This window comes from Parus major, chromosome 5 (assembly GCF_001522545.3).
Source record: "Parus major isolate Abel chromosome 5, Parus_major1.1, whole genome shotgun sequence".
Lineage (NCBI taxonomy): Eukaryota > Metazoa > Chordata > Aves > Passeriformes > Paridae > Parus > Parus major.
Genome location: NC_031774.1, coordinates 39,517,540 through 39,543,920, shown reverse-complemented (window position 1 = coordinate 39,543,920; position 26,381 = coordinate 39,517,540). Strand labels below are relative to the sequence as shown.

Here is a 26,381-nt window from a genome sequence, read left to right as displayed (position 1 = left end):
GAGGGATTCTCAGGTGACTCTTCTGTCTTTTAGGGACTTTTCTTTTTCTGCCAGTTATCTTTACTGAGTCTAAACAGAAACACCAAGGAGAGCTCACCCCAGCAATGACATGAAGGGACAAGAGGACAGGAGCTTGTTAGCATTCCTGGAACATCCAGCCTATTAAAAAAATAAAATAAAATAAAAAGAGGAGGGGGCAGGGAGGGGGGGAGAGAGAGAGAGAGAGAGAAGAAAAAACCCACCCTGGGCCTGCACACTGCAGCTTACCGCCATCTTGATGTCCTTGATGCGTGCCGATGGCATGGAGGTGGCTGGCACCAGATCAGCCCAAGAGAAGGAATGAAAGGCCAATGGAGATTTATGTGAGGAGAGTGAGATGGACAAGGTAAAATTGTCAGGAGGAGTTGTTAGAAAGTAAAATATATTGTGACAATTCCACTCCTGCCGTTCATCAATAAACTGACAGATCATTTAGTGTCAATTAGGAGTGATAGATGGACAAGTCCCCATGATCCTGGGCCAAAATTAATGGCTGGGAGGGAGAGGGTGATTGAAAATGACGGCTGACATTGAGAGGAAAGTCCTGAAGGTCCCCAAGGGGCCATTACTTGCCTCATTCCCTTGCAGATCAATGCAGGGACAAACCCAAAAACAGACACTTCAAGACAAAACTTAATCAGACTTCCTTTTCTTTCTTCTCCTTCTGAGTTTTGCCCCCTCACTTGGCAGCCTTCATCCTCTCTGCCTATACTCTTCACTTCACTGAGGACATCTGCAGATAGCTGCAAGCTGCAGAGTGAGGCTGACATCTCCCATGCAGTCAGGAGTCTGGCTGTGCTCCTAATGTGGCAGTGTCACAGGGAAGTGTTGAGACTCACCTCAACACTGCTGGATTGGGAGTAGAGAACAGAAGCAATGACACAAGCCTTCCCCCATTGTCCCAGACAGAGAAACTCATGAGCACTTTACTACTCCCTGCTGCAAAACAGGGACTGCTAGATGTTCTAAAACCAGGCACTCTCAGGGGTCATTTCTTATAGAAAGAATACAGGATAGTTTAAGCCCATATTTTTGAAACAGGAGGTTTTTAACTTTACTTATCTCTAGAGACCTTGAATCATAAAACCCCTTAATCTCTTAAATAACTTTCCTCCAGCTCCAGGGTGCAATCTCACCACTGCCCAGCCTTCAGAGCCTTAAATGATATCTACACAGGGGCTGGGTTACCCTGCTCTAAAGGTCACCCCAACTGCATCCTCTTCCTTCCTACAGGCACTTAATATTCACCCTCTTGACAAATGCATTCCTAGACACTCTACCACTTCAGCATGGCCATTTTCCTAAACAAGCCTTGATTATTCCAACTCTATGTGGCCCATCAGTCAGAAAGGGGAAATTTCAGTTGCAGCTGAAACCCCTCTTGCTGCCTTGATCCATCTAGAAGAAATGAGGTACACATGCAGGCACTGGAAGGGACTTCCTATTGAAAGTAGCACTTGTGTTTGCTTACAGGGCTATCTGAAACAAGTTGTGTTTATTCCTCAACAACCCTAGCTGCTGTCCGAAGAGCTGTAGGAATTTTAGGGTGCTGACTGCAAGACCAAAGAGATAAAGCACCTAAGTAAATTGAAAGAGACCCAAGAAGCAAAGAAATTAAGATATTGCTAGAGAGGAAACTGGAAAAAATTCTATGAGGAAAGTCAGAGAGATGAGATCAGAAGAAGCTGGAATTAAATGAATCATGGAAGCACCCCTCCTTTATCAAATCCTCACCAGTATGCGAAACTGAGTTCCCTTTTCCTTCCCCCACTGGCAGACACTTTGTGTTTCTTGCTTTTGATGTGTGAGATAACCTGACAGTAAAGCTCTGCTTTGCTTGTCACGAGTGTCAGCACTGATGTCATTAGGGACATCAGCAGAGCTTTCAGAATGGCACTTGGGCTCCATCCAGTGGTTAGAGAGCTGCTTCTGTAGGAAAACCCGACTGTAATTACTGTTCTTTATCTCAGCAAGCTACTAGGCCCCAAGTGGCTGCCCAGGTTCTTGGCTGGTCCCCTTTCTGCTAGTACTGGGGCTAGAATGTTGCTGGGACAGCAACGAGACCATCTCTTCTTACTGAGAATCATTCTTCTGAGTACAGGTTTAACTGGATACACAGATTCAGGTACACATGGCCCTGGTAGTACAGAAAAGTGAATTTTCTGTCACTACTTTGAACCATTTAGTTGCTGTTTGCGAAGGAGGGTTGGTCAGACACCAGCAGTCCTCATCATTACCCAGATTTACAAAATTGGACTCCTAGCAATGACAACTGTTCCATCAGAGTACTGGGAGTCCAAAGCAATCTTCCCACATTTGGCTTTTGAAAATCTGAGTAAAATAGGTAATTTTGATAGTTCTCAGCAATTTAAATATCTGACACTTGCAAATGCTATGGGAACTCATGATAAAACACTGTGTCTCACACACCATTTGTGCTAATTAATTTTTAAAATAATTTAGGCTGGAAAACTTTTAGAGTCCTCTTCTTCCTATCTTGCAACAGTCTGGGAGAGCAGCAGTCTGACGGAAATAATCAGCAAGATGGTGACAATATTTACAAGTTTTCATAAACATGACATTAGCTGGGCAGGTAAGGGACTAAAGGAGAACACAAAGGTAGAAAAACAGGTTACAAACTAAAGTCTACTCTAACATGTGCCAAATGGAAATAAAAAGAACAATTTCAAGTGATCATTTTGTACTGATAAGACTCTGAACTAGAAATATAGCAGAAAAGCATCCCTGCAGGAAAAGCAACACATATGCAGTTGTAACTGACTGAATCTGTCAGAAACAGAACTAAAAGTTAAGACTTCAAATGGAGAAAGAATAACATAAATAGCTACAAGATCATTGCAGAAGTGGCTGCAGTATCCCATCTGACCCAAAATATATTTACACAACACAGAAAATCTAACTGGAGCCACTCTGCTCATCCTTCCTTTCTAAGTGAAAGAAAAAAAAAAAAAAAAAAAAAAAAAAAAAAAAAAAACAAAAAAAAAAAAAAACAAACCAGATTTTAACATTGTCAGTTCTGAAAATCAAATTACTTCTAACAGAGTAATTCCCAAGTGTAGGTTCGGTTGCACTGGCAAAAAAAAGGGCTTAAACCTAAATCAGATATATCAACAGAAGCATGTTATTCTAACTACATCTACACTAGTGAACTTGGAGCAAGTTAACTTGATGGGCTTCCAAACTGAGTCCAATTGGTTGAAAAGCTGTGGGGAGATAGAGCCTGAGAAAACAGAAACAACAAAGCTACAGCAACATTGGTATGACATCAGCCAATGACTCAGACTTTTCACATGAAGGCTTTACCCTGGGATATGTCACAAAGCAAGCCCTACAGGCCAGCATCTCAGACTTTTTTAAGGGAGAGAAGAGAGATTAGCTTGGGGAGAATAGAGAATACACAGGAAGGGAAAGCCAGGGGAATTAGTTGTGCAAAACCCTTGCACCTCATATGACTGGAGAAAGAACAAACTTCTTCATAAAATTTATTCAATAAAAACCCTTATTACAAATGAGCACTGTCAGATATGACATACCACATGCATGATTGAGCAAGGGACACACATCCTGGTCTCATGTCTCAGTGTGCAGATTCTCAGAGGCAGAAAGGTCTGCAACCCTGTGTTCTGTTCTGCTTCTCCAGCTGAACTACATCCAATGTCATAGAAGCCCTTACTCCAGATGCCTACAATGTCTTGTAAACCATGCAGTTGAGATGCTGGGGAAGTACCACCCACAAGTACTGCTGCAAATCTGTAGGATAAAGCTAATGTCAAACAATGGAAAACGTGGTAAAATAGCACGTGGCACAGTGCTGTTACATTAGGAACCTGTTCACTGTCCTTCAGGGCACATTAGGCACAGTCCTGCATATGTATTACCTCCAATCCAGTCCTTCACCTAACCAACAATTATATAACTTATTTTTCCTAAGCAATGAAATTGAACCTTCTTGTCTGCTGTCACATTTCCATAAAGCTTATGTTTGGTCCTGCAAAGATCCAGGATCACTGGTGGCACTTTTCTAATATGCTGAGGTGAATGCATCTTTGCAATGGCAACTTCCAGCTGCAGCCAGCCAATGAAAAATAACCATTATCAGGGTCAAACTGGAGAGCAACAGGAGTTCAGGCTGAGAGCTGTATTCCCTTGCTTTATTCTAGTCTCCAGATTTCGACTATTTCTTTTTCAGAGACAAATAGACTGATAATTTTCTCAAAAAATACTGTTTTTTGGAAAGGCTACCCCAGAATACAGACCACCTGTCTCCCCTCCCAAAAAATACTGACTGTATAACAGGTTTCTGGTTGATTCTCGGTTTCAGAAAAGAAAACATGTAACTTTTCATAAATCAGAGTGCCTCCAAAGTATATATAAAGACAATAGGCCTTTAACTACACAAGCAATCTCACACCACTCCACAGCTGAGCCCTTCAGCTCTGTGAATATGAAATACAACATCAGCATAACTTCTCAGCTTGGTAAACCACAACTATTTGAAATCAAGTAATCTCCTCCCAGTCTGAACTGTCCTTTAGTTTTCATTCCTATCCTATTACCATGTCCGGATATTTACACTTTGTCTTACGTGTCCTTCATGTAAGCATCACACTTCTCAATATACATTCTACAATTTGTACACTTTTTCCTCCTATCTCTTCTTGCTGACCATCTCCATCCATCTCCATTATACCATAACCCTATACACACATAAACATTGACAAATTTCACCTTTACTGTCAAGGCTGACCACTAAATCCTGATGTGTTCATTGCACTCTTGTCAGTGTTGTGCCACTTTCCTGGAAAGGATGGAACCAGTCAAATCCCACCATCCCAGCTCCTGCATTTAATATGCTTATTTATGCTCTTGACACCTTCCAGGCACTGTACCAGGTAAGGAATATACTGCCTCTGGTAAACAGGGACATGTACACAGTTCTAAGCGTCGCAAAGTCAATTAGCCAATGGAACCATGCAAGAGCAATACTTCAAATGGCTTGAACAAGTTACATTGATATTGGAAGGAGAGGCCATCTGAAAGACACAGGAAAACTGTTCCAATGTCTGTGACAGCAAGGTCCAACTAGAGATGTTCCTTTATTCAACACCTAAGTCCCGCTTAATAAGGAAAGAGGTGAGGACTCACTTGGTAGGTGCCAGTACAGGATCATCTGCCCAGCCTCCTTGCCGGCGTGGGGGTTTAGGTGGTGGAACCTTCAATAAAGAGAAGAGACATGTTACTTACAGCTCTGGTCATGGCAAAGTCAAGCCAATTGAGACACCAGGTCCACACACAATAATGTAAGACTTCACCCAATAATGGAGAGATAGTGTTTAAAATACTTTTTAATCATAAAATAAAAGTGAGACATAAACTACAGGACAGGTTTTTAAGCCTTTCTCTAAACAAAAGATGCATCACCCTAATTAGCATCTTGACAAGTTTCAAGTCTGAGTGCCTTTGACTTTTTGAGGACATACAATACAGTAGCTGACTGATCCACAGAGGATGTGCTCTCCTGGCAAAACAGGGTTCCCTGGGAACTGGTTCAGTGTTCATCGCTGTTGCCCACATATCAGTGGGAGGTATCACATTATGCCTTTCCTAGGGTACAAGACAGCATGTTTTAGACATCTTGTTTTATATGAGGAATTGTTCCTAAAAAGTCTGCTTTTGTCCACTGCTTAGAATAGGAGGATAGATGCCAAGTTCAGACACAGTGATCCATACCCAAACTCTTCCAAAGTTAGTTGGGATGAATACCAGCACTGCCTCCACTGAAATCCAAAGGGGAAGATCATCTGGAGCTTAAAGACATCCCCTGCTATTTTCTTGCATTGTCTTGTGTGGCACTCTGCCACAAGGCAAGAGAAAATGGGAATTCAGCTTGGGGCTTATGATGGGAATTTTCAAATGGGGCCATGAATTCCCACCATTTGGAAGCTGTCCACTGCCATTTACAGTTTTAGGTTTGGTTCCCCCAGCCTGAGGCACTTTGTACAGCACTGCCTTCAGTGTTCTGCACGGCAAGCAATGATGAAAGCAGAGGCAAGGTGAACCCAGCCTACCTAGCTCCCAATTGATGGTGCCCAATGAGGGAAGATGGATTACAGGGACCTGTGAATGGACCATCGTGATGAAGAATGACTGGGTAAACGATGTCCCTAAACAGAGAAAAAACCACAAAGTAGTGGTGGGGGCACAGGTGGCTTCCACAGCTTTTATTAAGAAAGTGAATGAGTGGGATGACTCCTGAGGAGTTCTGACTTCAGAGAGGACCTTGCATGTGTGCTGGGGTCAACCCTGAGCCAAAGCCAAATCGCCTCTTGCCACAGATGAGGACAGGGTCGAGGTAACCCCTGATGGTAGGGGTCTTGCATGTTTATTTCTTGAAGTATAAGCACTGTTTGTGAGTGTGGGAAATTAAGAGACCCTGCCAGGGGCAGCCTCTGCCTGCTGCAGGGAGAGGGTATGACCCTGCATAGCTCCCTGATAGGAGCAAAAATAGTCATCCTCCAAAAATAAACAGGGAGCAGGAATGAGGCAGGAGCTGCAGTCCCAAAATACCAACTTTCTTCAGCAAAGGGAGCACAGGAGGGCAGAGGGACAGGCAGGGAGCGTGAAATGCAGGAAACAGCCTCCTTATATGGGCTCATCCGTAGGGGACAGAGCTCAGTCGACTGGAATGACCATGTCACAGAATGTGAAGCCTTCGGGGGCCCAAGTGAATGGAGTTTTCTGATCTTTAAATGATTCCCCCAGATTCTTAAGATGCCAAACCAGAGAAGAGGCTACAGTGCCAAAAAAGGAGCATTTTGAATTCAGTTGATCTGGACACACCCAGAGCCCAGGAAAAAGTGGGAACACACACCACATATGGGCGTGCATGCCCACACAAACATCCCTATTCCCGTTACACACACCCCTTACTCAAAAACACACTCCTTCCCACACAGATGCTTCCCATGCAAACAACCCCCTTCCCCCTCACACTATCCCTTTGATAGCCAGCAAGCCGTATTTCTAACACACAGCCTCACAACTCCTCACAAAGGTGCGTGAGGATACAAAAATAACACCAAAGAGCCTGGGCCATAAGGATGAGGAAAAATGCATCATCTCCAAGGCATTTCAATGCACCTGCAATGTAATTTACTGATCATCAAAACTAGCCTTCAGATCAAAGATAACTCAAATGGGGCACACCAGATCAGAGGATGATGACAATGTCTGGCCCAGTCTTTGCACAAGGCATGACTCCAGGGCGTCTAGGGATTTGATTCCAATGTCTTGCCAATGTTATAACGTGTTCCCATTGATCATACACAACAGGCAACCCTGAGTGTCTGTCAGATCCTGAAAAACACCTCACATACTCCTACAGGTCTTTTATTCCTCTTGCAATAAATCAGGTAATTCTTTCTGAATTGCCTACAGGAGCACTAGCAACAAGAAAGGCAATGTTAAGTGTCACCTGAGGAGAAATAGTTTTAGTTTGTTAGACTGGAAAGTGGTGCAAGAAGGTCACATGCCACGTATACTTTTGTCAAGTAAATAAACTTACCTTCATATACTTTCACAGTTCCAAAACCTCAGCGTAACTTACAATTGAGAATGCAGTGTTGTGCTTTGCCATAATACAGTGACAGGTAGGGACTTTGCAGCTGCAAGCAAGAGCTCGAGGCAGAAAGTGGGACAAATGTCAACCCCAGAGGGATCAGAGCAGAAACAGAGTAAACTGTTCTTCTGTAATGCAGCAAATGTGCTCCTAAACATACCTTTTTGGTGAAAGAGACTGGGGGATTTAAATGATCAGAACTTGTTGGTACCTACTGTTATACCTTAGGCAAGACTTGTATGTATGTTCCCAAATGCAAAGCTTTACATCCAAGCAGTTTAGTGTTCATAACACTGAGATTCCACCAGCTCCTGACAACAGTGTTGTGTCTCAGCCCTTGCTGCTCAGTCTCTTCCACATCATCAACTAACCACTTACTTGCTGGGATTTGCCTTTCCACTTTAGTTTTGTCCGTTATTTCTCTCCAGAAGATCTTCTCTACTTGAGTTCTGCAGATTGTCCCTTTTCCAAGGAAAATCACTATGGTCTGAGTTTTTGTTTTGTTGGGTTTGTTTTCTGTTTTTTCTCAGAAATTCAGCACCATTTTTGTGATGGCATTTTTCCAGTATTTCTCAGGCCACCTTTCATACCAACACTTTGATACTACATCCATAACCAGTATTTTGTCTCTCCCTTAGAAAAATGACTGCCCTGAATTCCATCTCTCCTGCATTAAACTAGAAACTCCACCTTCTTCTTTATGGTTTTTCAGGTCCTTTTTTATCAGACAGGTGCAGAATTCTAATCTGGCTTTCCCATTAAAGCAGAAATTTCCAAGCTACTTGTCAGAACATGTCTACAGTTCTGAAGGTGCCAGTTGGATGCTGCTTCCCTCATGGAAGCAACTACCCTGTGTGTCTCTGAATCCTGAAGGTCCAGCAAAGTTTCTTTTAGGAACCTACCACAACAGAGGCAGATCATGGGCATGTTAAGTCCCTCAGATTCTCAGGTGGGTCTGGAAATATGGATTCATTTACCTTCATCAATATGACAACTCCTTTGAAACACTGAGCACTCTGTGCAGGGATGCAGGGACTCAAATGACATTGACAGCATGCAACAGAGGGCACACAATTCTTCTATCATGTCATAATTCTCCTAAAATATTTAGGATCTATGTTTTTCCAATATACAAACACTGTGATATTTTACACAGTATGTAGGTGTCTTGTTTTTTATCCAATATTGACCATGAAGTGGAAAGAAAGAAGTATGGGCAGTCTCAAGGATTCTCTTCTCCAGCAAGATGCCAGAGGCTCCCCTGACTGAAGAAAAGCAAATCTCCACAACCAGGCCTGATGAATTAGTTTTGATTACTGCCATTTAAGGAGCCACAAGTCAAATAGTCCCACTGCTTCTAAACAGACACATAAAATAATCTGTACTTAGAGCACGTATGATATCAAAAACACATAAATTCCAAGATCTATGCAAGCCTGGGCTTTTTGCAAAGAACAGCCTATCTCTGCTGGCTCTCTTTATCATGTCCATAGACGGTTCAAATAGTGCATCTGATTTTAATGAGTACCCTCCAAGGATTTCTGCATGTCTTAAATACCAAGCAGAAAAGACTGGATTTGCATTTCATCCACAAACTGTCCTTCTTTTCACAGTCACTGACTTTCCTTTACTAGGGAAAGTGTTACTGAGGCAGAAGTTCTTGGGAGCCTTCAAATATTCTCTGCCATCTATCACAGGTAAAGGAGCAGTTCATACTGTTAACCAGCTATCAAAATTGGTGTCCTAAAACAGTGGCCAGATGTTTGCCAGAGACATGAACCCTTGAGGAAAGCTGTCACCTTTGCAGCATCTGGCACTTAACCTGTCTGAGGAGTTCCTGCTCTCCCCTGCAGGAAAACAGTGAATCAGCACACAACAATCTGATTCTCTGAACAAGGGGTCACCAGGTAGAATCCTCTCACAATCAACAGTTATAAGGAAGTGCCCCTCCAGCCCTCCTAGGCATGAACATTTCTCAGTTTGCTACCACTTTATGCTACATAGGGTCAGACATTTTCCCATTCACCTTTCTACCTCCTACAGTTCTTTTGTTGCCTTGAGGTGGATCCAGGAGCAGTCAAAATATGAAATAAATGTGTGGAAAGGGAAAAGCTTTTACGAAAATTATTTTCAATGAGATTGTCCCTAATCCACATCAAAGTAGACAAGCAGGCAGGATACTACTAGAAAGGCTGGGAAACATGGCTGACTAGAAAAGCTATTTCAGAAGATGTCATCAAAAGGCAAAGAGATAAGCTCAGAAAGCTGAAAATAACTGCCCTGCTGGTCAGCCAGTCGGGGTGCACGGGAGAGAGGCCGCACAAGGCCTTGGGGAGCTCCAGGCTGTGCAGTGCTGGGGCTCACACTGGGGAAGTTGGCCTAATTAGGGAACAAAAGTTCAGCTGCATTTTTGAGATTCCTCCTGGAGAATCTGGCCAACTTCCAGATGAGAGGTCCCCAGGAACAGGCTGGGAGTCCAGCATTTCTACAAGCAACCAGAAGACCTCTGGAAAAAAACCGATGCAAACCCTTTAAAATGGAAGCAGGTGAAAAACCCAGTGCTTCCTTGGATGTTGGATCCTTTCAGTGGAGGGCATTTACTAGAATAATGCAAGAATCAAAACAGATGACAGAAACTCTGGGACATGGAGGGATAAATGCAGCTCAGCCCAGGATGACCACATAAAGGGGAGGGCATTCACAATGTGCAATAGCTATGGGAAATTCTGCCTCAGAGAACCCTCCCAGGTTCTCAGAAATGCCAATTGCTTCAAGAGCTATCTACTGCTAGTCCACCCTACTCCCAACTGCATGCCTAAGAAGGCAAAACCGTGGCAACATGCCACATACAAAATGCAGCTACTGCTGGTGAAGCCTCTACAAGCTGAAGATCACAGGGGGGAAGAGGATGCTAGAGAAAAACATTGCAGTTAGACTGTAAGGTCTTTGGGAATGGGAAATGTTTGTTCCAGCCATACACCAACACTCTCTGAATCTTATTGCAGTGCAAATTGTAGATATGGGAATGACTGTGACTGCATTACAATTATGACTTGTTAGGTCATGAACTCTCTAAACCAAAGTGGAAGGACAGTGCCAAAAACATTGTGATTATTTTTACGCAAATAAGGTCCCCTGGTCAACACTCAGCTGAATACAGCTGGTGGTGGGTTCCTCACTTGCATGTTTCTAAGCTTCAGGGAATATAGGGCAGAGCACTTGGGGGGTGGCTGCTGCACAGATTCCAACCAGACCAGACTGGAATAGGAGTTTGGAGCTGGGTGCCAACCACTGTGCAAGGGTAAGAACTGGGTCAGGAAAATACCGCTCTCATTAAAGGCCCTGATCATATCAAGCCCCAGGCCATGTCTACACCACAGGTGCAGACACACCTGCAAGCAGGATCCATGTGAGTCAGCTCAAGTCTGGAAATTGGCTTGTTTTAGGTATTTCTGGTAACAAAGCTGGTACCTCCCCAGGTAGAGTGCAGGTTGCTTCTCACCAGGGGATCTCCACATCATTCTGCACTGTATTTTAGAATGCAAATACACTCATTCAACCCCACCCAACTGGGTGACCTAGCAATGTAAGAAACACAACTAGCTTTATATTTCAGGTACTTCCATTTCTTTATAGTTGTTCTTCCAACAAACACTCAATGAAAACAATTGTTCCTGACATGTTGACTTAACCTAAAAAGCAACAGCTCATTTTTCCACCCAAATGTTTTAGAAACACTGGCAAGTAGAACTACAAAAGGTCTTTGATGCCCCCTCTGGAAAGGCCAGATCTTAAAATCCTCTTTCCAGTTGTTGCCTTAAAGCATGTTGTCACTCAAACACTGAGTGACATAGAGCCACAGAGGCCAGCATCCACCTGTATAATGGTCAGAAATCAGATGCTGTCCCTGTTTTTAGTCCTGAATGACCTTAAAACTACCAATGGCATGTCAACCAAAGCACAAGTAGAGGATGAGGTCCCAGCTGGACTCATTGGGACTGATGTCTTCCCACTCAAATGTTACTGCCCTCAGTTAGAAAGTCTCTCCCTATGGTACCAAAATTCTTTTGGTTCCATTTGCAAAGCAGAACAGCTTCAGGAGGAAGGACTGAGAGCCTGAGAGCCTTCTCAGACTCAGAACAGCTCATAGGCTTGTCATTATATATAATATTATAGTATATATACTGACATATGGAGGTTTGCCAATGAAGGTGGCAAACATTACTACATTTTTATCAGAGAAGGAAGAAGACATAAAATCAGTGTTTTCAGCTTAGAAAGGAGATGGCCACTTTAATCTCTACATCTAAAGCATGAGGTTCCAACACTGAAATGAACATCTGTTTGTTCAGGATCTGGAGGTCCCTGAAGGCAAGGAAAAACCCTGCTCTACTTCTGAAGGCTAGAAAACACAGGATGGGGATCAGGGTCTCTCACTGGTAATACAAGGACATGCACTCCCAGAGCTCACAGAATGGGGCCACAACTCCACAGGACAGGGTTTCAGACACACTGCCATTCCCAGCCACTCTTTACCATCCCAATAGATCCACCAGCCCATCCTGAGATTATCTACGCACTATGCAGGCACCCAGTGCAGGATATGGATTTTGTTATGAGGATACAGCATCTCAATCCCCCTGTGGGTCTATTTAGAGAATACTCACAGTGCCTCTGCATAAAGCTCTAGCTTTTCTTTCAGATAGGGACTAAAGAAAACTAGTGGAGGGACTTCTCCAGGGCCCCAGAGCAAATCTACGGCAAAGCCACGATAAGAACCCAGTAAAATCTTGGCTCACAACCACATTCATACTGCTTATTCTGCCTCTGCAAATTAACTGAAATATTAGGATACACCCTTTATTATACCATTGATTAGCCTTACAGCCTCTGGCTAAATATCCCAGGCAGTCTTGGAAGGTACAGCCAAATGAGTTATTCAACTGGCAAAAATTCAGATGTAAGATGAGTGGTTTGCCAAAAGATGCAAAACAAGTTTCAGAGCAGGCAGATGGCTGGAGGGCAGGACTTCAGCAGGTAAGTTCACATCAACAACCCACATGGGGCTGTTTTAGTATTCAAGCAGCTACAAAGCTATCTTAGACACAGCAAGAGGAAAGGGACCAAATCCAGGAAGAGTTCAGATTGTAACACTCAGCAAAGCCCAAAGGGAGTTCAGAGAAGGGTGATATGAGGCATCAGGGGACGAAGGGGCCAACTTCGGACAAATGATTCAAGAAGCCAAGTATTTCAGATTGGCCAGCCAATGACTAAGGGAGGGATATACTGCAACAGGACTTGAATCACACTTTATAACATAAAGTTCCACTAACAGTTGATTTGGAAGAGACTGATGATACAGTTAACAGAAGTTTGTAAGCATACAGTACTATAAGTTACAAGCAGCTTACTGATCAGTCAGATTTCTGAACACTCAGTTAACCATTTACAGACTTCTACAAATGGAAAATACTATAAAGTGTGACTGTCATGCTTAAGAGCATAAGCCTGAATAAAGAAAACAGGAATTACCCAAGAAAGGTTTTCAAAGCAGGGATCCCCTCACACTAAAAAAAATCTCCTTGCCAGGCACCATTGCATAACATCCCTGAAGCAACAATTGCTCATGTGGAAGAGTCACATCAGTAAAGTTATTTTAATGAAATTTAGCAGCCAGAAGCAAGAAGGCGCCTATGGCATGTGACCAGTCAGCACTCAACAGCAGACCTTGGGAATCAATGATTTAGGGCACTGTATGGAGGTGAAATTAGTTCCAGCAAAATGACTGTAAGGACTGGTTCCAGAGAGGCAGGGGGTGGGGAAGATTAGATCAATTATCAGTAAAAATTTCTATTAGGCAACCAGTCCCCAAAACTATACCCATCAGTGGGAGGTCTCTTTTCCTGATAAATGGAAAAGTGCTCTGGGCATAGTCCTGAACCATCCATCACTGCCAAATAAACCCAGTGGAACTTTTTTACAATATCATCTTTTGTACTACCAAGAGAAAACTGAGCTAATCTGAGTAGTCTTGACTCCCTGTGATGAGCATATCCTTCTGAGGCCAGAATTAATGAGATGGGTGATACGAGTTTCTTTTCTGGGCTTTAAATTTCACAGATGAATCTACTGTGCTACCACTACTGGAGTGGTCCTTCAGCAGAAGGAATTAAGAGCACAGGAGAGGGTGTTTTAATTATCTAACAGAGAGCAATTCTAGGCAGGAAAAATTGGGCAACACCAATTCCATGGTTAGGAAGAGTGCAATGGAATTAGTCCAAAGACTTCAACAGAAACGGTAGAACTTCTGAGGTTGTTTTAAATGGCATCATCCTGGCTTTTAATGCTAAATTAATGCTCAGGCATATTTTAGCTATGGTGCAGGACAAGAAAGGATTAGCAATTGCAACAATCAATGTGTATTCCTTTTCTGTGTCATAGGAGCCTGGTAAGAAGCAGTATGACGTTATTAACTACAGATTCTAGCATTCAGTGCTGGTGCAATAAAAAGAAAAGACTCATAGAAAATACAAAGGCACATGTCCTTGTTACTACTGTCTGGCCTTCTCCTCTGGGGCACCAGCAAGACTTCATCATCCCTGAAGACAAGTTTTCCTGTTATAAGAGCAAAGTAACCATACTAGACAGCAATCTAGGTTCAGTCAGGTTTTGTACTCTATTAGCTAATAGAGTACAAAATTAGCTGTCCTGACTTTTAAATGAACATAGAGCATTTTTCAGTGGCCACATATACATCTGTGACCTCAAAACAAGATGCAGCAGCTGATAAGAGCAGCTGTTCCAAAGATAATTAAAAATCTGTCAACAACAGAAACAGAGGATGCAGGAAAGGCACTGCATCCAAAGAAAACTTTTTATTATTCTCCAGTACTAGAGTACCCTCTAAAGGTAGTCTCCAGACACATAATAGGTTAATCCTACTAGTCCCCTTCAGAGGAGCCAGCGTCTATCTAGAAAGCCTCTAGTCTTACATGGTCAACCTTTTCCTGAAAGTCTTCATCCTAGAAGGGTCAGAAGGGAAAAAGAGAGAAAGAAGTTAAAAGGAGGCACTATGGAAGCCTGCACAAGCTTGAAGATTGACAATTACGGCTGTCCTGCAGCATATGCTTTGCAATCTTATTCACTTGAACAAAGCACAAAGCTGATCCCACCATTATAACATTTTATATCCAGTCATTTATGCAGATGCCAACTGTGATACTTAAAGAAAAAAACAAACAAAAAAAAAATCAACTAAATGTCAGCAAGAAGAGAACAGACTTAGTTCATTTTCCCCATACCATAATAAAACTCAAATTATTCAGGCATGTGGGATCCTAGAAAGACTCATATGGAGAGTCACTGCAGCCATGCCAGAGACCAGAATTGATGCTGGACCAGTCATAGTAGGGGTTATAGATTGTAGCAAGCTACAGCCCTTTTTTCAGAAGCTCCTGTTTCTTGAGGCAACCTCAGATTCTCTCTGAGACCACAAGCTGTAGCAGTTAGTGTAAGATAGGCACAGCTGACATCAGAGTTAGCCTCAGCAGATGATCTTTAGCAATTAACTATAAGGGAGGAGCTTGGTTGTGGGGTAGGTAAGTAACTCAAAATCAGCCTGTTATTCTCTGTGAAAGTTGCAAACTGGTTGAGAACCTTTTAGATGAGCAAACTGTCAGCAGCAGCAATTGCAACAATCAATGCTGTTAGACACCAAATGCAATCAGTGTTCTGAACCACTCAGGAGGAGAATCTAGAGTATCTTAGATTGACTTATAACCCTACACCAGAAGCGTGCATAGGATGGCTGGAAACGCTCCACTAACCCACCTGAGTTTTCCTCTGGATTAAATCATCTCTCCTGCGGAATATGGAAGCCATGTGATTCATAGATTGCATATATCTCTGATAGTAGTGGTTTGGTATCTGAGTTCATTTTGTGTCTTCAGTGTCATCTGGTCTTATGATCTTACAATGACAAGAGCAGAGGGGGCTACCTGCAGGTTAGGGCAGCTGGAGTACAAAACTGTCCTTGCCAATGAGCAGCACAAATGAAATCAGATTTTCCCAACTGGTAAAAATCTGTTGGAAGCATGTATCTGTCAGTCAGGGGCCTGCTTGTTCCCACAGCCAAAAGCAGAAAGGCTTCTGTGGGGTCCAACCTGACCTAAGCTTCTCTAGATGTGCAGAGCCCAAGTGGTACAAGACTTGCATTAGAATGGAAGAAAATCCAGCTGGGCAACATAAGTTGAAAAAGCATTTAAATAACCACTTCTTGGAGCAATCTTCCATGTGCAATTTTTTTTTTTTTTGTTATTATTCTTTACTCATTTGGGTTAGGTAGTGGAGTCCTATTTAGATGATGCCTGGATGTCAGCCTAAAGAATCACTGCCAGGAGTGCTTGTAAACTGGGTGGTGGAAGTCCAGATAGCTGCTTTGCAAAATTCACCTGTGGGAACATCCTTCCAACATGCAGCAGAGGTGGCCCAAGTCTTTGTCTGCCTACCTGGATCTATGCTGAATAAGGTGTTTTTTACAGCAATAAATGCTTTTTAACTACCACCCAAGGACCACAGCTACATAAGCAAGCTTAAAAATACCAGCTAGGACAACAAGAGAAGAACACACTTTCAGAAGTGAAAGCACAGAGCCTTTCCCCAGGCTGTGGTGAAATGTGGCAGAGGGAACCAGCAGGGAACTTGATTTTTGGGCAAACCCTGATATAAAGTCATTTTGTCCTACCTGTTTGGAAATATTCTCAAAATAGGGAAAACCTTCATCCTTTAGGCTGACCATTGCCTAGTAAAGCAGTCTCCACTCAAAGGATCTAAGAGTGCTGCCAGAGACATGCTGGCAAAATCAGACTGAGACTGTAACAGGCAGAAATCAGGGAACTCAAGAATAAGGTCCCGAGGGAATAGTGTTACTGTAGGATACAGAGAAAACAGACCATGGAATTAGGATAACATTAAAGTATTTTTGCATACAGATTTCTTACAGCATAGCAAATAGTTCACTCTTGCTGAGAGAAAAAACAGGAAAGGAAAAATCTGCTGATACATTTTTTTAAAAAAGCTTTTCCACTCAGCTTTCCAAATCAATCTCATCAAGAGCTCCAAACCTGGCCAAGCAGCTTCTTCTGATGGACGTCACCATGCCAGCATTCAGGCTGTTTGGTGCAGTGATGCTAGAGCTAGGAAAATGTTTGACTTTTATTCTATAATAAGTCCAGAAATCCTGTTAGGATGGGATAGCAAAGATCTTCAACAGATCTCATTATATGATCTGTCCCTCCCATTATATAAATAACATAACTACCTTGAGTTTCTCCCATTCTGTCAGAAACTTGATAGCATCAAGATGAGTAAATGTACCACATCAAGCCAGGGGATGGGAAAGGCCTCTCAGTGGAAAAAGAGATACATTACCCCTCTGAAAATGAATGTTTGAAATGTGGAGTCCTGGCATGCAGCAAGCAGATTTATCTCTAGGAATTCCCACTTACAGCATATTCCCCTGGGTGCCCAAAAAGTGCCTGCTGAATTGCCAAGGAGTTTTGAAGGCTAGGAACATGCACAGCCTTTGCTGCAGGAGAGTGCCAACTGCAGCAATGACAGCAAATAATCATGTTCCATCTTGCCTGGTGAAATAACACATAGCTGCAGTGTTGTTTGTTAGTACTTGTACTTTTGAAAAGGCAGGAATGCTCTGCATGTCACATGGGCAGAGTGGGAGCTTTGTGACCTTTCATGAGCCCCTTGAGGAGGTCTACATTTGAAGATAATGCAGGTACTTCCACACAGAATGAGAATTATGAAGTAGAAAGGAATTACAGATTTGCTGCTGAAGTTAAGAATATTCTTGTGGGAGATACATACACACAACAGGTACTGAAAAAATACTAAGATATCATTGCGTTTTCATAGAGCTTGGGGGAAGTATATTAGGCTACAAGGCACAAGACATTGCAAATATGCCCTGGGGAAGGGGGTTTTAACAACACATTTGCTGTACAGAGCAGCACACAGCTTGGAGTCTCTTGGAAAAGAGAGCCCAGGCCAAGCAGAGATCAGCAGTAGACAGATAAGATCTATGCTCCAAGTCAGATGATTTGCCTATTGACTTCAAAACAAAGATCTTTTTAATTACAATAATTGTTCATCCCCCAAGTGAATTTCCTTGTAATAAGCCCAGATGTTGAAACATGGATAGTCAGGTACTTTTTGCTTTCTTCAAGCAAGCTGCTCTGACTGGAAAACACTTCCTGGATGCTTCTCAGTGTCATGAAAAGACCCAAACAATAGCATAAATGGTACGTTCATACCAGAAATTTGAGATGGGTGGAAACTGGGTGGATTGGCATAGAATTAAAAAATAAAATAAAATAAAAAAGGAGTCAAGGTTAACCAGTTTTAAAACTCTGAAGGCAAAATCACTAACCTGAATGTGAAACTGCATATGAGGGTGTGAATATGGCAAAGGTTTAACACAAACCCCTTTGTCTTCAAAATCAACAATATGAATAAAACTTTCTATGCTGAAATTAATTACATGAGGCCTACTCCACTACTGCCAGTTCCAGGAAAAAAAAGGACTGTTTCTTTCATCTTGCATTTCTTTTGGGAAGATTTCTTATGAAGGTTTCAAGATGATTAGATGGCTGAATGAGACATCCATTGTAACACTGACCCCAACAATTAATAGGAAGCTAAGGCCAAGCTTCCATAAAAGTGAAAGTTGACTGCCAGTCTAAGGTGAAAGAAATAACAATATTAGTTCCATTAAGTACTCAAATTGATAACAAATACGGCCATGTATAAAAAGCCTCCAATTTTGGAGCAAAGGAAAAGTCTGGAGATTATTTACAGTGGATTTTGTCTTTCTTCCAGTAGCTCCAAGGTTTCCAGTTAACACAAACATTTAGAAACAAAGACTTGTCTGAAGGAAGACTATTGACACAAACAATTCTTCCTGGTGGTTAAGATCCGGTACTAATATATTTGAATGTTTTAAGGCATGGAATTCCTCACCCTTCTGCTGCTGGAAAGCTCACTGATTTCAAATGGAACACAGTAAGTATTTTTTAGTCTTCCTCAGCGTTGCCCAAGGCCTGGAGCCCCTATGATCTCTTCCCAGCTATTGAAATGGTCATGATGTGAGCAGTAAGCACAAGCACAAGCCAACTCCAGTAAGCTACAGTCCATCTGCTGTACCTCTGCATAATGCCTTGGTCTCTTTAAAACCTGGGAATCAGCTCATGAACTAGGATGGCCAGTTCCAGCAAGAGAAAAATTTGACAGCGAGCCACCCTAATGGGGAGACCAGCTAATGATTACACCCCCTTTAACCACCAGCTGGTTTCTTTATGACTTTCTTTACCTATGAGGTTGATGATTACTTCTATTTCTTAAATTGCATCTTCTTTACATTCCCTCACAGAATCCATCCTGAATGCCTACAGCATATCCAAGGGGAGAATCCCTAGGTGGAAGATGATTCTCCATTATGCCTACCAAAAGAAAAGAGCATACTTTCTCCAGAAAAAAAAAGCCTGCTTTATGAGGTGTTATTATAAGCTAAGCTGTAACAGTGCTATTTTCAACAGCATCACAGAGTCTCAAAGGAAAAATCCCCCTACAACCATTTTGGCACAGATGTCTGGGACACAACTACTCAGTGTAATAGGAAAGCTTTGTCACTGCACAGGGAATCAGGGACAGACAAAAAGGTCCCAGAGCTCTGAGCAGAGTAGCTTGAAGCAGAATTGGTGCCAGGGTGGCCAGCAGGGCAAAATGGGCTTCCAGTTTAAAGAAGCTAAGAATATGCTATGCTGGAGGCCATTGACTGGCACTGCAAAAAGGTAAGCATCACCTCATTTAAACAAATATCATTGCCATCAATGTGGAAGTCGGATGACACTTTTGTCCATCTGGTATGTATCAGGGAGCAAAACTGGTAAGTCATTTCTTGATAGCTGTTCCTTCTAGCCAGAGATGCCTGTGGAAAAGCCATGCTAACATCCAACTGCAAGCTTCCAGGAAAAATTAAAGCATTCTGCAACACTAAGCAAAAAAATTAATTGAAACAATTCAGATCTATTTCTGGATACTTGAGGATGTTGCTTCACTCTCCTGAAAAAGAGGGACTCCTGACCCCCTTCTACCATTTGAAGATGTACTGATAGAACAGCCTCTGAACCAAAGTTTTCCTCCAAAGACAAGTGGGAGCTGAGTTTGCACTTTATTACCCACAAGGAAAAGTCTCAGATGCTACAAAGCTGGCTTCTAGCATGACCTTTGTAGCTGTGCACAGAGAAAATGAAAAAGAGCATCACTACACAAACTTGTCAGATGTACGCTGGCTCTAGCAAAGCAAAGCACAAAAGGCAGGCTGTTTATCTGTCTTACTACCATAGATGGTGGCAAAACTGGTCACAAAATGATGTGCCTGCTCATATTTTAATTCTAGAAATTCAAATATCAGGAAGATATGCATGCACAAGAGGGAGAGGCCCGGAGTCCTGTATGATACTACTCTTCATACCTGACATGTGAGAAACCATAGCCCTAGATAGGACCCTGTGTGGAAACTATTATACAAAGGGCAATACTCGGAAAGGGACAGGGCAGTCACAAGTCCCAAATCTAAGGATAAAATTCAAAGGGCAAAGCACACCATGCAGGAAGGAATCTCAGAAGAAATTAATAATTATCCACTGGAGACAACAGCAGGATAACAGACAAGTCCTCCTGACAGGACACCCACCTCTCCAAGAGAAGCAGATGGGGAATTCTTCCTGCTGAGATTTTCATCATCAAAGATGTCTTGGCGGGCTCGACGGCCCATCTTTAGTACCTGTAGGGTGGGGGAAAACACGAAGGAGCAGAAGACACACAGTTACTGACAAAAGCCGTTCCATTGCAGGGAGCAGAAGACAAGGCAAGGCACGGCCCCAGGGAGGCGCGGTGCCCTCACGGCGACACGCATCACTCGCCGCAGGTGTGAGCCCCGCAGCCGCCTCCCGGCCCGCCCCAGCCGCGCTGCTCGGCCCCACCGGCGGCCGCTCGGCTCGGCCTTTCCGCCCCACGGCAGCCGGGCCGCTCACCCCGCGCCCGCTCCGGGCCGCGACCGAGCAGCGGTCCAAGGCCCTGCAGCCCCCCGCTCGGAGAGGCTGGGCCCGCCCCGGGCCCGCTCACCCCGGCGACGCCGCCCCTCCGCGGCGCCTCCGCTCGCTCCGGATCAGCCTCCATCCGCCGCCGCGGCCGCCGGTGCTTCCGGCGGACAGCCCGCCCCGCCGCCCCGGCAACCGCGGGCTCGGCCCCGCCGGGCTCGGCCCGCAGCCCCGCGCCGCCCGGCCACCCGCCCCCGCGGGCTGGGCCGCCGTGCCGAGCGGCCGGCGCCTGGCTGCCACAGAAACACCCGCCCCCGCCGCAGCCTTAAAACCTTGGCCTGAGGGGGACACCAGTGCTGCGACAGCTCCTGCGGGTACTCCGTTAGCCCTTTCTAATTCCACTTGCGGGAATGGTGTCGCAGGCCAGGAACAGTCTGACGCTCTACCTTCTCCAGCTTTTTGCCGAAGACACTTTTTACGTTCCCGCTCAGGCAGATAATCCCAGCCTAACAGATCTGTCTTCCGATAGAGGCTTTTGCCAAAGTCTCCTGATGGCTTGTGATGCTCTTCCCAATTCTCCCTGGCTCTCTAACGCAGCTTTCCAGATGGGGCAGCCGGTCCCCAGAGCCCACGGTGGAGGCACTGCCAAGGATCAAATGTAAGCACAACGATCATTACACACATGCTTCTCAACCATGAGTTGTGCAGAGATTTCCACTGAGCTGTATAAAACGACCCCAGTCTGTTTCTTGGCTGGACAGATGTACAGATTAATTGTAAATAGAGCTGGGTTTAGCTCCACATGTTTAACATTCAGTTTTCCAGTACTTTGTTCCTTTGCCTATATTTTTTTTTTTCTGCTGTCTCACATTCTTCACAATTTTCACCCATCCTCATTACCCTAAATAATTTCTTTGGCTGCTGCAATAGAGAACTGTATCACACCACAAACTACTCTGCTAACACTTTGCCATGATGAAAATTGACTCTGTAAGTCTAACCTTTTAAACCTCCCAGGAATACCTTTTACTAAAGGCACCAGATTTCACTCCATACCTGCTTAGCTTTTGTAGAAGCTCATGGTTTGGCTGAGGAACTTTAAGTCATCTAAATAAATTGTATCAAATAATTCTCCTTTTTTCCATTCCTACTGGCATGTTCAATTAGTTGTGCTGTGATGATCTAAGGATTAAGTGAAATAAGATTTGTGGGCAGAGGTAATAACTTTTTATTAGACCAACTGATATAGCTGGAAAAAAACATACAAGAAGGGTTTCTTCTGCCTGAAAGCTTGTGTGTTTTTTCCAGCTATATCAATTGGCCTAATAAAAGATATTATCTCCCTTTACAAACCTTGACATGTTCAAGGAATTCAGTAAGTGAGACATGATTTTCCTTTTTTGAAGCCAGGCTCACTGGGCTTTATGAAATTATGATCTTCCATATACTTTGTTCTTCTCTTTTAATTACAGATTCAAGCACTCATGAGATAGAGGCAGTTTGCACCTAGCCCCATGCTTTGCCACCAGGGCCATGGGAATACCGTCCTGCATTTCCCAGTTCTCCCCAACTCCTCCAAACAGCTTCTGCAACAACACAGCTACACAGATGCCAGGAGACAGAGGGGACTGTAGCTCTGGGGTTAGAACACACTTGACCTTCTTGATCAGAAAAAGAGCATCATCCTAAGAGGAGCATGATAGCAATGTCTGCTAAAACAGGAAGGCATCCCTGGGGCAGGAATCCTTGGGTAGGAGTACATTTCCAGATGTGCTCCCAAACAGGTACCCTCCCAGAGCCAGGGTAGAGCCATACAGGGTGCCATCCTGGACAGACAGATCATGAAGCAGCATGACAGGTGCATTCACTTGTTTGGTACTGTCCTCCAAACTTCTCCTCACAATTCCCCTGGGTCCTCATCCCAGGCAGTACACCTGTACTTCCTATCTCCCCCCAAGACACTCTGTGCTGCTTGCTGCCTACCCCAGGAGAGAAGTCTCAGGCCACTTGAGGGAGAGTGAAGTCCATGAGCAGGAAAGAAAACATGTAAGGACTTAGGGAACTGAACCTTGCCTCAGAAGTTTGACTCCTGACTTCAGAGTTTTTCAATGAGAGAGAACAGATGTGCAGAAAGAATGAAACCTAAAACCTGTCCTACCTTGAGTCCCTCTGGATTCCACTTATTGGAATGGGGGTTTGTCACCTACCACTGCCAATTCTGCATGCTTGAGGAGGGCAACGGGAGGAAAAGAGTTTTCATCCATCATTTAATGTTGTGGCTAAGGTGGATTTTGCTTGACTTGAGTGCTGGGGTCACATTTTTGGAACAGTTTAATTCTCCTTTGTCCTACTGGTGACACCACAGGCTGCATTTGACCCTGGCCTAGACTGGCTCCACTCAACCAAACAAGAAGGAGCCATGTACCAGGACAAATGCCTCGTCCTGCTGTGGTTGTCCAAAGCTGTTTCCAGTGCTTGCTTTCTGTCCAGTTCAGGTCTGTGGTGCCAAGGTTTTTCTTTCCCAGTGTAAAGTTTCAGGTGTATTCTCTCAGTCTGCCTTACTTGTTCAGTTTTGCCCTCACTGTAAATCACACTGCTGCCACTCCCTCTCAGCTGAACAGCAAGTAAGAACTATGCAAGCATTCCTTTCACAGACAAGTTCTCACATCTAAGGATGGACTCTCTCCATTTGCTTTCAACACAAACCTGATCACACAGAATAGGACTAACAGTCCCCCGCTAGTGCTGTTTACTGTTGATTTCTCCTTGACTGGCAGACACATGAATAGAGCTTGTGTCTGGTCCTCCTTTTCCATGAGAAAGTCTGGGAAAGCAATCACACTTGAGCCCTCCCGTATGCTTTTGGTCCTAGACCCCCTTTAAAGCAAGGGCACACACATGTAGTTAAAGCTACAGCTATGGTGGAAAGCCCACATGGTAGGACAATGACCACCTTATTCAGAGTGGCCAAAGGTTTTCTAAGCAGCTCTTTGACAGCAGTAGGATTTATGTGATGCAGGGTAATTCCAGTAGCAACAAGTAGGATTTATGGGATGCAGGGCAATTCCAGAACTGCACTTTCTTCCTCACCCAATCTTCACATCAGGTGGCCAGCCAGACTCCCAATTTTGATATGGGCCAATTCATTAAAACATTAAGCTTCCAGCGGGAGGCAAAGCACTCAGCAAAGACTGCTGCTGTAGCCTGCTCCACATTAGCAGCATGCTGGCAGCTCTAAGCATCTCAGTTTAATTTTTCTGCTGTTACTTTTCCTCCATGCACTTCCCAAGTATCTACCCCATCTCTAAGGAGTTTTGGAGGAGGGAAACAACTGCAAACATTTTTATTCCTGTAGGCTCCAAAACAGAATTCCCTAACAATTTAGCAAAGCTTCAAACAAGACATTGCTTCCTGTCAAAGCCCCTTGCACCTTCCAGAGGGAGGAAAGGCCCACACATTTGACTGTCTTGATCTCCATGAGAACAGATGCTGTTCGTGTTACATCTGCCTCAGCTCAGACTGTCAAACCCCAGCCAGAGTTGCCAAGTGTGAAATACTTCCTATGCTACACACAAGTTCAGTAGTCCTGTCAGGCTCTCCCCGAGCCTAGCTGGCATCCAGCATGTACAAGATGTGCAACCTGTTAATGACTGCTGCTCACAGCCACCGTCATCACTTCCAGTGCATGTCAGACCACGAGGCTTCCCCACTTCTTTTCAAGCCACAGAGCAACACCTGGAGCAGAAAGTGAGTGGCCCAATACTGGAACCAAGAGAACACCCACACCCTTCTCCACTACTGTTTCTGAGCATTAAGCTCCCACTCTCAGCTTGTAATAGAAAAGCCTCATCTCAGACATTAGCAACATAACCTTGCATTTTGTACTCTTGTATTTCACCTCATTTCTCCTGTATTAGCCTTCACAATTGCCTACCCTCTTCTCTAGGATATCCCAGTACTCCCCTGTATCAACAATGCCTCCAGTTTTGGATAAGAAGCCAATTTCATTAGCACATCCATTTTGGTGTGCCAAGATCATTAATAAAACCTGGGCCCAGGACCAGCCTCTGGGAAGCTCTCGTAAGTTCTTATAATTTCTGTACTTATCTCCATCTTAACTAATAACTCACCATGTGGCACTGTAGCAAATGGATTACTGGAGTCCAAAGCAATCAGTTTGAATGCATTTAGTGTGACATCCAACCTGGCAGCAGGGTAGAGGAGGTCCCAGTGTGGAAAAGCATCCAAAATTCATTTCACAAGTGCCTGGGGAGCTCTAGATCCCAACATCCATCCCAATCTACATAATAATGTTCTGTGGATAGTTAACGTCAACAGTCAGAATTTGCATCTTACTTCAAATCAAAATTTGCTGGACATCATCTTGGAGCCACTAGATCTTGTTACATCTTTGCTCCATCAAAGAACTCTTAATTCCTCTTCCCCAAGCAAAGCACAAGCAGACAGTGAGCAAACAGCCTTATGTCTCCTCAGAGCTGCACAAAAGGGCTCACAGGGCGTCCAGCACCCCCAGCTGCCCCGTGGATTTCCTGTCAACCTGTTCCACGCTCCGTGTCTTGGGTGAGCCGCTGTCCTCCGAGCTTGCAGTGCTGTCCCAGCCCGAGGTCCCTGAACATGCAGGTAAAGGAAGGCTCCCTGCAGCTGTGCCCGGTGTTTCCAGATGCCTCCAGCTGCACTATTGCCTGCTGTTGCTGGACACCACCACTCCAAGGGGCCACATGCCCCCGGGGCCCCACTTCTCACAGACCATGAAGACCCAGGACTTGCTTCCACAGAGAGTTCTGCCCACACCCCACTTTGCCCACAGCCTCGCAGGAGTTGTACCTGCCCCATTTTTCCAGCGCACCGCCAACCCAGCACATTGTCTGGCTCCTTCAGCAGCGCAGCCAGTGCTGCGAGCGGCTGCCATGGGCTGGGAGGGCACCAAGCTCCTGGCTCACGGACTGCTCCTCTGCTGGCCCCGGGAGAAGGGCTGGGTGCTGGGGGCAGGGGCCAGGTGATGCCTAGAGAAGAGCTGTCGCCCGCTCCACGGACCGGGAACCCCCGTCTGGTCTTCGGGAGAGCAGGCATGGGCCCAGCCCGCGGCACTGAGGGGGGAGGCCGGTGTGGCGAGTGGCCGTAGTGAGGGCATGCCCCGGGAGAGAGGCCCCAGTAGGGCCGCGTTATGAATGATAACCATCCACGGCCGGCGCTTTGTCTGCCGCCTCTGGTCTCGGCCCACTCCGAGGGCAGCGGATGCCCGACGCAGCCACTTCAGCGCAGCGAGGGCTGCCGTGACCGGGCACCCCCCAGAGCTCTCGTTGCCATCCGCCTTCAGGTCCGAGGGCATCGCCCTGAACCTGCCGCCACCGCGCCGAATTCGGTCCGCGGGACCGCTAGTGCCGCCGCAGCCCCCCGTCCGCAGCGCGGCGGCCGAACCCCGCCGCTAGGCCCCTCCCTCCCTCGGAAAGAAACCACATCAGGAAAGTATTCGGGGTATTTTTAGCGGCTTTTAATGCGATTTCGCAGCTGGAAGCGGGAGGGGCCTTCCCGCGCCGCCCGGACCACCGCGAAGGGCCGGCCCGCCGCCG

The 26,381-nt window shown here is 44.8% G+C and overlaps 1 protein-coding gene across 3 annotated transcripts in view; it reads right to left on the bottom strand.

The window, feature by feature from the left end:
* IFT43 (intraflagellar transport 43) overlaps positions 1–21,359 on the bottom strand; it is a 45,252-nt gene extending 23,893 nt beyond the window's left edge. Inside the window, exons 1-4 of one of the 3 annotated variants that reach the window (XM_015631339.3) lie at positions 21,237–21,359; positions 20,445–20,534; positions 14,671–14,700; positions 5,206–5,273 (exon numbers count right to left, since the gene is read on the bottom strand). In XM_015631339.3, the coding sequence (XP_015486825.1) occupies positions 5,206–5,273; positions 14,671–14,700; positions 20,445–20,525 (179 nt within the window). In that variant the 5' untranslated portion in view covers positions 20,526–20,534; positions 21,237–21,359. Of the gene's footprint in view, positions 1–5,205; positions 5,274–14,670; positions 14,701–20,444; positions 20,535–20,875; positions 20,978–21,236 lie in introns of those variants that run through there. The other 2 variants (XM_015631336.3, XM_015631337.2) reach the window with 2 other exon arrangements.
* Between the last annotated feature and the right edge of the window lie 5,022 nt (positions 21,360–26,381).